Raw genomic sequence first — 12098 nt, forward strand, 5'->3', positions numbered from 1 at the left:
GAAAACAGGACTCAGGACTTAGCAGCTTGGCAATCAATAGTAGCTGGAATTTAATAACAGAGGTTTGTTATAATTTTGTTAATTTTTTGGTTATCCTCTACGCACTGCAAGGGATACTGTTTCATTGGTTTCTGTAGAGATCTAGAATTTTGCTTCCAATTCCTGGACCAGGCATCACCTGGGAGTGCAGATTTCTGAGCCGTACTCAGGATCCCCTGCATCACAGCCCACATTTTCACAAGATCCTCAGGTGATGCTGATGCTCATTTAAACTACAGTTTCCATTTTAAACTAACCTACATTTTGCAGATAACTAACCTACCGTTTCCATTTTAAACACATTTATTTGTAAAGAAAGAGTGAATTGGTTTAAATAAAAATAGCATGAATGAGTATTAAGATAGTGTGAAAAACCATGTCGGTCGGTGGTCCAAGAACATTTGAGAAACACTTAAATACAGTATTTTTGCTAATGAAACTAAGACATAGTGTTTCAGCCAAGAGATCAGTAAGTATCACGGAAGCCATTCACTGGATTGAGAGGGGACAAATCATGTGAGGGACTGTGGCTATAGCCTTGGCCAGCAGCTTTACACCAGACCTGCCCACCAAGGCTTTGAAAGTTGCCTCCATTCCTTCCCTGGCTCTTCCCCATGGAGTGATGGTAAATGTTTCACAGCTGCTTTCTGGGTCAAATATATGTATATGTATATATGTGCCAATCAAATTCACAGTACTACTTAAGGGTAATGTAACAATTTCCGTTGATTTTTTTATATATAATTTTAGAGGTAACACAAATTTTAAGACAAAATACTTTGCTATTTCAATTACACCTATAACTTCAGCATGACTTGCTATTTCTTGGAAAATTCACCAACCATTTTTTTATAATTCTATCATCAACAATAGTATCACAAAATCAGACTACAAAAAATGCTTGATTACTAATTTCCGATTAAGCAAAAAGTCACTCACTTATTTGTTACCGGTGGCAAATCTGTAGGGGGTCTGCAGCAACCTCAATTCTTGCCTCCTCAGAAGAAAGAATTCGACTGAGGGGCATAAAGCAGAAGAGACTGAGGCAAGTTTTAGAACAGGTGTGAAAGTTTATTTAAAAACTCTAGAGCAGAGACTGGGCACGGTGGCTCACACCTGTAATCCCAGCACTTTGGGAAGCTGAAGCCGGAGGATCACCTGAGTTAAGGAGTTCGAGACCAGCCTGGCCAACATGGAGAAACCCTTTCTCCACTAAAAATACAAAAATCAGCCAGGTGCGGTGGCAGGCGCCTGTAATCTCAGCTACTCGGAAGGCTGAGGCAGGAGAATTGCTTAAACCTGGGAGGCAGAGGTTGCAGTGAGCTGAGATCATGCCATCCCACTCCAGCCTGGGGGACAAGAGCAAGACTTCGTCTCAAAACAAAACAAAACAAAAAACTCTAGAGCAGAAACCAAAGGAAGGAAATACACTTGGAAGAGGGCCCAGCAGGCAACTTGAAAGACAAGTGTGCGGTTTGACCTTTTGACTTGGGGATTTAAACGTTGGCATGCTTCTGGGATCTTGTGTCCCTTCTCCCCTGATTCCACCCTTGGGGCGGGGTGTCCGCATGTGCGATGGCCTGCTAGCACTTTGGAGGGGAGCATGCGCAGTGTGTTTACTGGAGTTGTACACATGCTCATTTGAGGCATTCTTCTCTTACCAGCTGAATGCCCCTAGGAGGTCATATACCAGTTTAACTCTGCCATTTTGCCTCTTAGTGTGCATGCTTGAGCTCACTTGCCTAGCTCCTGAGATCTTATCAGGAAGTTGCTGATCACCAGTTTCAGGTTTTTTTCTATCTTTAGGGAGACTGCTTTTCCCTGCCAGCTGTGACAAGTTACTATTTTAGAGAGACAGTTAACAACCACCTGACCATCACCTGATGGTCGCCTGACATTCTTAGTTGGTTGTGGGGGTGCCTCTCCTGCCCTGTTCATGTCTGACTGGCTACCTATTAGCCACCTATGTTACAGTTACCAGTAATAATATAATTTTTCTTTCCCCCGAGACAGAGTCTCGCTCTGTCGCCCAGGCTGGAGTGCAGTGGCCCGATCTCGGCTCACCGCAACCTCCGCCTCCCAGGTTCACGCCATTCTCTTGCCTCAGCCTCCCGAGTAGCTGGGACCACAGGCGCCTGCCACCACGCCCGGCTAATTTTTTGTATTTTTAGTAGAGACGGGGTTTCACCGGGTTAGCCAGGATGGTCTCGATCTCCTGACCTCGTGATCCGCCCGCCTCAGCCTCCCACAGTGCTAGGATTACAGGCGTGAGCCACCGCGCCTGGCCAGTAGCAATATAATTTCATTTCTAATGATGGCTGTGTTTAGCCGTCAGCTTACAACATGCCTGGAAATTTAAAAATCAGCTCCTGTGAGCTGTTAGGAGCCAGTTCTAGTTCACTACTGCTCCCCGCCACCCTCTGTAGCTACATTACCTGACTCCATTTGCCTTCCAGGATGCCCCACCTCCTGCCTCCCACCCACCTACACAGCCCATGTGACCAGGACCCCAACCCCAAACAGGGGAGAAAAACTGGGGTACTGATCTTAAGAATGTGGAAGATAAGGAGTATACTTCAGAATGATCCACCTGAGTTTGGGGGAAGGTACCTCCAATTTTAGGGATCTTAAATTGGTAGATTGGTGGAGATGACAGCATTAAATACTGGTTGGGAGCACATTTCTGGGTCTGCTGCTGGGCTTGAATCCTGTTTCTGTCTCTCATTGGCCATATAATCTTCAGCAAACAACTCAATCTCCCTGTGCCTCAGTTTCCTATGAGGATAATAATGACATCTGCTTCATAGGGTTGTAAACATTAAATTAGATAATCGATTAAAACTTTTAACATGGTGCTTGGCACAGAGTAAGTGCCTAATACATATTCGTTATCAGTAGTCGTATTTATTACTATTTAACTGTTACTAAATATTTAACTCTTCATAGTAGCATTTAACTATTACCATTTTGTTATTTAACTATTAAATAATAAAAGTCGTTTGTTGGCTACTATTACTTTTTACATTTGGAAAATATATACAGCCAGTGTTTTCATGCTTTTAGGGTTCTAAAGGCTTCAGCATGCTTAATCTGCTGGAAGCCTCATAGTGACCACAGGACAGAGTCATTATATGATTATGAGTATGATTCTCCATTCATTGTGGTCTGTGTTCCGTGAGCAAAACTGAGACTCTGAGAGGCTGAATGATGGCCTAGGGCCACAAGCTGTTGGCTAACCAGTCAGAGCTGGGTCCAAGGCTTCTGTTCTCCTTCAGCTGCTTCAAAGCCTTTAATGGTCATTCTATGGGCTCTGTAAAGACTTCAAACAGTAAGAATTGGAGGTGCTACTACTGAGCTATGAGCCTCTTGACTTGGGGTTTTTTTTTTTTTTTTTTTGAGACAGAGTCTCACTGTCACCCAGGCTGGAGTGCAGTGGTGCCATCTCGGCTCACTGCAACCTCTGCCTCCTGGATTCAAGAATTCTCTGTCTCAGCCTCCCGAGTAGCTGGGACTATAGGCTCACGCTACCACACCCGGCTGATTTTTGTATTTTTAGTAGGGATGGGTTTTCAACATATTGGTCAGTCTGGTCTCAAACTCCTGACCTCAGGTGATCCACCCACCTCGGCCTCCCAAAGTGCTGGGATTACAGGCGTGAGCCACTGTACCCCGCCTCGACTTGGGGTTTCTAGCCAGTTCATTAGATTGGATTATCTTTGGATTATTCTGTAAATAAATATTCATATGTGGTAAAAATGGTAATTCCAGAAAACCGTAACCTAGGAAAGTACAGTTTTTTCCCTCCTACATTCTTGGCTAGGTGGCATTCCATCAGACTGCATCAAACAAACTGGGGATGATCTCCTATTTTTCATCTTTTCCCCACAAAAGAGGAGTGACAATGACCTGCTCCCCTGAATATATAGGAAGGGATCTGACTCTGTCCATCTTGCTCTGGGGAGAAGGTTAAAAGCACAGAGCTTCCCTATGTCTGGGTCACAGTTTCACAGTTGTGGCTAGACATATGGTTTTCACAAGGAAACAGGGACTGTCAGACTGACAGAGATCAAGTCGGATAGCTCCTTGTTGGAGGGCGGTATGGGACAACTGGCACTGTCTTACAATGCTGAAACGGATTTCAAGTTTTCCGAAGGGAAACTTGCCACTATTCACCGAAATTAAAAACATATACCCTTTCTAATCAGCAGTTCTACTACAAGAACTACTTTCTCAAAGACATGCTCTTGTATGAAAAATAAGGGATCTAAGCTGTTTCTTTGCACCATTGTTTGTAATAGGGAAAGAAAGACTAGAAACAATCTGAGTGTCCACCAGCAGAGACTTCTAAATAAATTGCAGCCCTTCCAAACAAGACAACACTGTGCAGCCGCTAAAAACAATGTACTCGATTTCTATTAGGTTGGTGCAAAATTAATTGCCGTCTCAGCCATTGAAAGTAGTGGCAAAAACTGCAATCACTTTTGCACCAACCTAATATATACTGATATAGAATAATTTCTAAGATATATTAAGTACCAAAGCAAGAGGGGATAATACATATTTATAAACATATAAACTATTTCTGGAAAGAGGAATAAGAAACTAGAAACAAGAGAACTGGGTAATTAGGACATGGGAGAAAAGGAGACTTTCTATATAGTCTGTAGGAAATCTTTTGAATTGTATTTCATTTGCACGCATCGTATGTTCAAAATAAATGCATTTTTGTATACAAGTTGGTGAAGGGACCTGTTTAAAAAAAAAAAGATGTTTCCAGCTAGGCGCAGTGGCTCATGCCTGTGATCCTAGCACTTTGGGAGGCCAAGGCGGGCGGATTACCTGAGGTCAGGCGTTCAGGACCACCCTGGCCAACATGGTGAAACCTGTCTCTACTAAAAATATTAAAAAAAAAAAAAAATTAGCCAGGCATGGTGGCAGGCACCTGTAATCCCAGCTACTCGAGGCTGGAGAATTGCTTGAACCCAGAAGGAGGAAGTTGCGGTGAGCTGAGATCGCACCACTGCACTCCAGCCTGGGCTATAGAGCGAGACTTCATCTCAAAAAAAAAAAAAAAGATGTTTCCATGTGACAGCTGTGTTTCCTCTGGTTTGAGGCAGTGGAGTGGTGATTAGAAAGGCTAGGAAGGAAGGATGGGCTCAGCTCCTGATCTTCCCCACTCATACTGAGACCTGACTCTCCACAGCAACAGGCGGAGGTGGCCCACATGTCCCAGACCCAGGAAGAGAAGCTGGCAGCTGCCCTCAGGGTGGAGTTACACAACACTTCGTGCCAAGTCCAGAGCCTCCAGGCTGAGACAGAATCCTTACGTGCCCTGGTAAGTGGGCCAAGGAAAGACCTGGCATCCCTGTGCTAATTTTAACTCTCTACTGTCAAATTCCAGTATTATGGACCATAGTTTCCAGGGGATTCCCATCTCACAGCATGAGTTTTGAGGCCTGAAATGTCTTCTGACTCTCAAGGATCATCAGATACTGAACCACAGCACGTGCAATAGACACTGTAGTGCCCCCCTGAAATCTCTCTTACCAGGCTGCTGCTATAAATGTTGGCTGTTAACATCCACAGCCGCCCCTTTTCAGCTGCCCCACTGCTCCAGAGACCTGCCCTTACCCACACTGAGGACACCTGGCCCAGGAAGTTAGGCCCTGCCCCCACAGCCCTCAGCTCTGACTGAGAGGGGGTTTTAAAAGCCCAGCCCTCTTGCTTCAACATGGAACTAGCTCCATTCTGTAGAGCTCTCCATAGGACCAGCCTGTAGCCAGATTCTGGAGACCACATCCTCGCTTAGTGCCTTCCTCTGCCCTGTCCTGCTTTCCTCACTCCCCCTTTTCCTGAGAGTACTCCTTAATGATTTGCGAGTTCCAGGATCCCTAACTCAGGCTCTGCTTCTGGAGAACCCAACCTGAGACAGCTAGTAAGCTCTCAGACTCACTGTGATTTGCAAGCACATCTCTTTTATCATTAATTATTATTGATTAAAATATTGTTAAAATAATCAATAAAATGTATTAATAATGAAGCAATCCACCCTCTGACCTCTGGGATGGACTGAAGTTCTATTTGGGTGTTAAACACAGCTCTTCTTAGATGTCCCCTCCAGGAGGTCATTTGCACTATTCTAACTACAGCTTTGTTGGTGCAAATCAAAGGTTGGCCCATGTAATCCTTGTGCAGCTGAGATGGCCTGGAGTCAATGAGGCGCATGATAGGATGTAGGTCAGCGCAAGCATGTAGGAGAAATAGATCTGGGGATTTGAGGGGAGGAAAATCAAGAGTAATAGAGTCAGAAGGGCTCAGCTCCTCCATTTATCCCTTGGGTAAATAGGCAAATCCCTGAACCACAGTTTACTCTTCTGCAAAATGGGTATGACAGTCACAGCCCAGCCCACTTCTCAGTGATTCTAGGAGGATCCAAGGTGTGGATGCACATGAGCACACTCTTCTGACTTTTAGCATTACTTTGAGAACTTGCTAGTTCCTGGAACTGTGCCAAGTGCTTTGGGAACATGAAATGAATTAGATATGGTCCCTGCCTCCAAGGAGTTAATGTGGCTTCCGGGGAGGAGCTGATATAAATGTGAGGGCGTGGCAGGTGGGAGACAGCACCCCTGCTGTGGGTGTCAGGGAGTCAGGGGGTAGACTTCGTGGTGGGTGCTCTACTCACTCACTAGCTGTGTGACCGAGCAGAGCTTTCATTTTCTCACTTGTAAAGTGAGGATCTATTTTGACTGTCATACCTTTTACTGTCTCAGTAGCTTAAAACGACAGTGAATCACTTCTTCTCTCATTCTGTGATTTAGGCAGAGTTCAGCAGGGATAACTCCTCTGTATCATGTGGCCTCTGCTGGGGCTGGACACCCAAAAATGACTTCTTCACTTAGCTTGTCTGGTGACTCCATTGTGCATCTCCTTTCTCTCTCCCTGTGACCACTCCATGTAGCCGGCTTAGACCTCCTCATACCATGACAGCCTGACATAGTCAAACTTCTGATATAGCACCTGAGTGAGCACAGAAGCTACCAGGCCTCTTAACACCTGGGCTTGAAAGTCTCTGCGCATCACTTACACCACATTCTAGTGGTCAGAGCAGTCACCAGACTATCCTAGATTCAACGGGGAGAGAAATAAACTCAACCTCTTGATGAGACAATGGCAAGGTCACATTGAGAAAGCGATTGTGGAGTGGAGATAATTGTTGCAGCTGCCAATGCAAGTGTGAGCCACGTCAGGATAGTAATAGAATTTACCTCATAATGTCATTGAGATGATTGATAATGTATGTCAAGCCCTCAGCACAGTGCCTGGCACTTAGTGAGCAGTCAATAAATGCCATCTATTATTAATTATCATATAAAATTGCTATACTAACTACTAGAATAGTAACTCCAAGTTGGCATCACCAGCCACCTGGTCACCTCACTTAAACCCATGGTCCTAACTATTGGGAAAAAATGGAAAAAGAATTTACACTCTCAACCAGAAAGCTTCAGAGTAGTGGCATTCTTTCTATGCCCATGGCCCAGAACAGGCTGCTCTGTTCCCTGCTGGTTCTGGTAGATTACTGTTCTGGTCACAGGGCCTTGCAGCCACGGTGAGGAGCACACACTGGGACAAAATAGGTAACAAACTCTCCTACAGTTTTCAGATACAGGAAGTTCATCCAGCCATTCCTGTTATTCTCAGTCAGAGCGATCTGTGCACACAGAAGGCCCCCACAGCTTATATAAACTTCAGACAGCCAAGCTGGCGAGACTTTCGGCCCCCTTTGCCGATAAGGCACTATTTGCATTGGAAGCTAGGCACGAATAATGGTACTTGAGACCTGCTGAACTCTGTGTCCAGTCAACTCAAATCAGGAATGAAATTCAAGGCCAGAAATCACAGAAGGTCACTCTTTTACTTTCTGGAGGGTTTTGCAATTCTAGAAAGTCCTTCAAATCTCTAGAGACCTGCAGAGTAAGCGTGCTTCTGTGACCTCAGTTTGTTTGCTGGTGCTGTCTGTGTGGCTGACCGAGCCCGCGTGCTGCCTGCAGCAGTAGCCTGGTCATAGTCGCTCAAGCTCAAGCATCTCCGGGAGAACCAGGCATTCTCTTTCTGCCAGAGTATCAGGGACTTAGGTAGGGAAGCTGGATTTGGACTTTAAGGTTAAGATGGAAGACACATATAACCTTTGGCTGGGGTTCCAGTGAATGCCCTGTTGGCAGTGGGTCCTAAGTCACCAAGGAAAAACCTCAGGCCACATGAAGAACTCATCTAGAAGATGGAGAAAAACTACAGACAGATGATCCAACCATGATTCTGTGAAGCATGTTCCCAAATCACAGATGTTACAAATCCAATGTCAACAATAACTAGTCACAAATTAAGTACTTTCATGTATAAACAAAGAAAGAAAACCCAGGGAGGTTGGAACGAATGATGCTCAAAGTCAAGGTGGCCATTTCTGCATCCTCACTGCTATAGAAAGGTTTTCAGATTCTATTAAATAATAACCCTAGACCAGACACTGATCTAGATTTATTCTCCAGTGATCACATTTTGCCTCTTACAAATATGCCTCAGGTAGATGAGAATCTGACTCAACATTCTCATATCCTGTGGAATTAAGAAGATTTAAATAAGGTAATATGGTGATACCTGCTAATAGCAGTCATGATTTAAGATGGTGTCATGACAAAGAATTTTCTATTTCATCCACAGTGGTCATAAGGGTATAAAAAATCTCCTCCTGGAGGGCAGGGTACAGAATCTCATTTCATCAAAATTTAATTCAATCCAATTTAGAAAGTTTTTTTTGTGTGTGTTATATTAAAAAGCCAGATGCTAAAGGATAGGCGAACCATAAATGAAACTATTAGAAAATGTTAAACACAGACATAGCTTTTTAAAGGGGTTTATTGATCAGCTCTGTAGTCTTCAGGACATGGTGCATGGGAAGATGAGAAGAATGAAGTTTCCAGTCTAATGCGGAGACACAGGTATTGCAATAAGTGTAACCATAATACAAGTGCTATCATCCAGGGCAACCTACACATACCAAGAACCTATTCTGTGCCAGGCCCTGACTTGTGTGCTGGGACTAAAGAGACTTGGTTCCTTCCAAGTCTCACCATCTGGTGGAAGAGACATGCCCATAAGCAAGCTTAGCCCACTGTGGTAAGTTTAAGAGCATGCATGAGCTTGGGGAGCCATGGAAATACAGAGGGTCTCCTAACCGAGCTTGGTGATGGTAGCAGCAGAGGAGTTTCAAAGACAGCTTCCTGGGGCAGATTACCTCTGAGCTTGGACTTGGGGATGAGTAGGAGTGAGTGAGGTGAGGATGCTGGAAGGAATGGAGGAGCATGGTGCAGGTGGAGGAAACAACACAGACCAAATAAACTCCAAGACTGGAAGTGTTGATGCTGCCGTAGGGTGGGGATAAAGATGGAAAGATACTGGGCCAGCTGTGTGAGCCGTATTAGGGGCCCTGGGGAGCCATCAATGGAGTTTAAGCAGAGGAGATACAGGCCCAGGTTTAGGCTTTCGACAGAGCACTGTGGCTATTTGTGTGTGGAACTCAGGAAGAGGAGGAACTAGAGGTGGGGAGATGAGCTAAGAGGCCACTGAGGGTACCACAGGTGAGAGGTGACAAGCTTCCAATCTCAGGCCATGGTGGCTGCATAATGTGAAAACTTCTCAAGAGGTACAAGAAGCAGGACTCATAATATACAGGAAGCCGTGATGGTTGCATTTGGAAGAAGAGAACGAAGGAAAGCAGGAACACATCTTTCCCCAGTTTCTAGCTCACATGGGTTCACCAGTTGAAGCTTAGACTAGGAGGAGCCAGCAGGTTCAGGAGGCAGCCAGTGGCTTCATTTTGGACACCTTGATGTGAAGTCTGAATATATATTTCCAGTAAGAAGTTCAGTGGCAGGTCCATAGCTACTGAAGGAAAGATTGGTGGTGGAATTACCAACGCAGGACGTGGCCTGGAGACGACTGTTCAAATCATGAGTATGATGGAGACCAACATAGACCCAGGACGCACTGCTCGGAAAAAAAGCAGGCTCAGGGTGGGCACTGGGGAGCCCACAGTGAGGGGACGGCAGAGGAAAAGGGATAGGCAAAAATGTGCTACTAAAACACCAAAGGGGAAAATGCTGAGTATATAAAGGCCAGAGACATTCATTCTGAGGACAGTGATCTGGGAAAGAATGCTGGAGGAGATTCTAGCCAAATGATGGATGGGGTTTCCGCAGCACAGGGAGAAGGGGTCCCCCGGGGAGTGAAAAAATCAGAAGAAAAAGCCCCGGAGAACAAGATTTCTTTGAAGAAACACCTGCAAGCTGCCTCCCATTTGTCTTTCTCAATCCCTCTCCCTCTTGCTCCACTCCTCTCTCACACCCCCTTTCTTTTCTCCCTCCCTCTCTCCTTCTCTTTTTCGCCTCCCTCTCTCCCATCAAAAAGGTCATTCAATCAGACTAATCGACAGTCTGACCTGAGTGGGATTCCTTATTTTTCCCACGGAGCCACTAAGAATAATAACCCCCGTCAGCCTCCGTAACTGGCAAGGTCCCCGCCACAGGGGGAATAGTCCAGGCTACCACCAGCCCCTGCCACTGCTCTGCACACCTCTCTCTTCAAGGGCCCGGCCTGTCGTCCTCGGGTTTGGACCAGGTTCGCTCTTTTGCAGAAACGAGGCCTGGAGAACACCTTGCACGATGCCAAGCACTGGCATGACATGGAGCTCCAGAACCTGGGCGCTGTGGTCGGCAGGCTGGAGGCGGAGCTCAGCGAGATCCGCGCGGAGGCGGAGCAGCAGCAACAGGAGCGCGCGCATCTGCTGGCCCGCAAGTGCCAGCTGCAGAAGGACGTGGCGTCCTACCACGCCCTGCTGGACAGGGAGGAGAGCGGGTAAGCCTCGCTTCTGCGTCGGGTAAGCCTCGCTTCTGCGTCAATAAGGGATGCATATTCATGGCTTTAAAAATAATTATTTTCCAAACACTGTAGAAGTATTTAAGAAATCACCCCAGACTTCCTCTCACATAGGCACCCATTCCCACAGCCTAGCTGTGTCCTTCCTTTCCTATCCACATACAAATTATATATATAATATATATTCACATACTAATACATTTTCTATATGTATGCATATTTATGTATGTATATATACACACGTATGCGTACATATATACACACATACATTCACACACATGTGTATACCTAGGATGTACATAATAGCTGTTAGGAATGTTTCAGTTGTTTGTAATAGAACCTAATTAATGAGGCTATAAACCAGTGCTCCTGAAACTAATGTGCACTCAAAACCCTGGGCATCTTTTTTTTGGGGGGGGGGGTGCGGGGATACAGGGTCTCGTCTCGCTGTGTTGCCCAGGCTGGTCTCAACTCAAACCCCTGGGCTCAAGTGATCCTCTCACCTAAGCCTCCAGAATAGCTGGGATTACAGGTGTGAGCCGTGACACCCCGGCTGGGCATCTTTTTAAAATGCAGATTCTGCTTCAGTACATCTGCGGTGGGGTCTGAGAGTCTTCCTTTCTAACAAGCTCCCAGGGGGTGACTATACTGCTGCTCCACAGACCACACTCTGACTAGCAAAGATGTGTAAACCATTTATTTAAGAGTCCCAGAAATAGGTGATCTAGGCTGTTCAAAGATTTCGGTAAGGACTCAAGCTTTTTTCATCTTTCTAACATACCATGATAACATTGGCTTTTTATCTTTGTTACCACATGCCAGCCACAGATCCAAATATCACATCCTCATTCATGTCCAGAAGTGGGAGAGAAGAGGCAGCAGCAAAAAAAAAAAAAAAAAAAAAAAAAAAAAAAAAGGCTTTTTCTTGAGTGGCCCTCTCCTTTAATCAGTGAAGGAAAGACATTTGGAGGCTTGCAGTGGACTGTCCCTTATATTTCATAGACCAGAACCTGCTTATACTGGCCATATCCATCTGCAAGGGAGGCTGAGAAAGCAACTCTTTAGCTTTTCCAGACTCCATAGTGGAGGCAGGCAAGGGGTTGGGAATAGCAGTTGAGTTAGTC

At 45.4% G+C, this 12098-nt stretch overlaps 1 protein-coding gene across 1 annotated transcript in view; it reads left to right on the forward strand.

The window, feature by feature from the left end:
* The window catches only part of BFSP2 (beaded filament structural protein 2), a 66716-nt gene that overhangs the window by 53474 nt on the left and 1144 nt on the right, over positions 1-12098 (forward strand). The window contains exons 5-6 of the mRNA XM_065539921.1: positions 5243-5374; positions 10733-10953. Coding sequence (XP_065395993.1) covers positions 5243-5374; positions 10733-10953 — 353 coding nt within the window. The remainder of the gene's footprint in view (positions 1-5242; positions 5375-10732; positions 10954-12098) is intronic.

The sequence above is a fragment of the Macaca fascicularis genome, chromosome 2 (genome assembly GCF_037993035.2).
Source record: "Macaca fascicularis isolate 582-1 chromosome 2, T2T-MFA8v1.1".
Taxonomy (NCBI): Eukaryota; Metazoa; Chordata; class Mammalia; order Primates; family Cercopithecidae; genus Macaca; species Macaca fascicularis.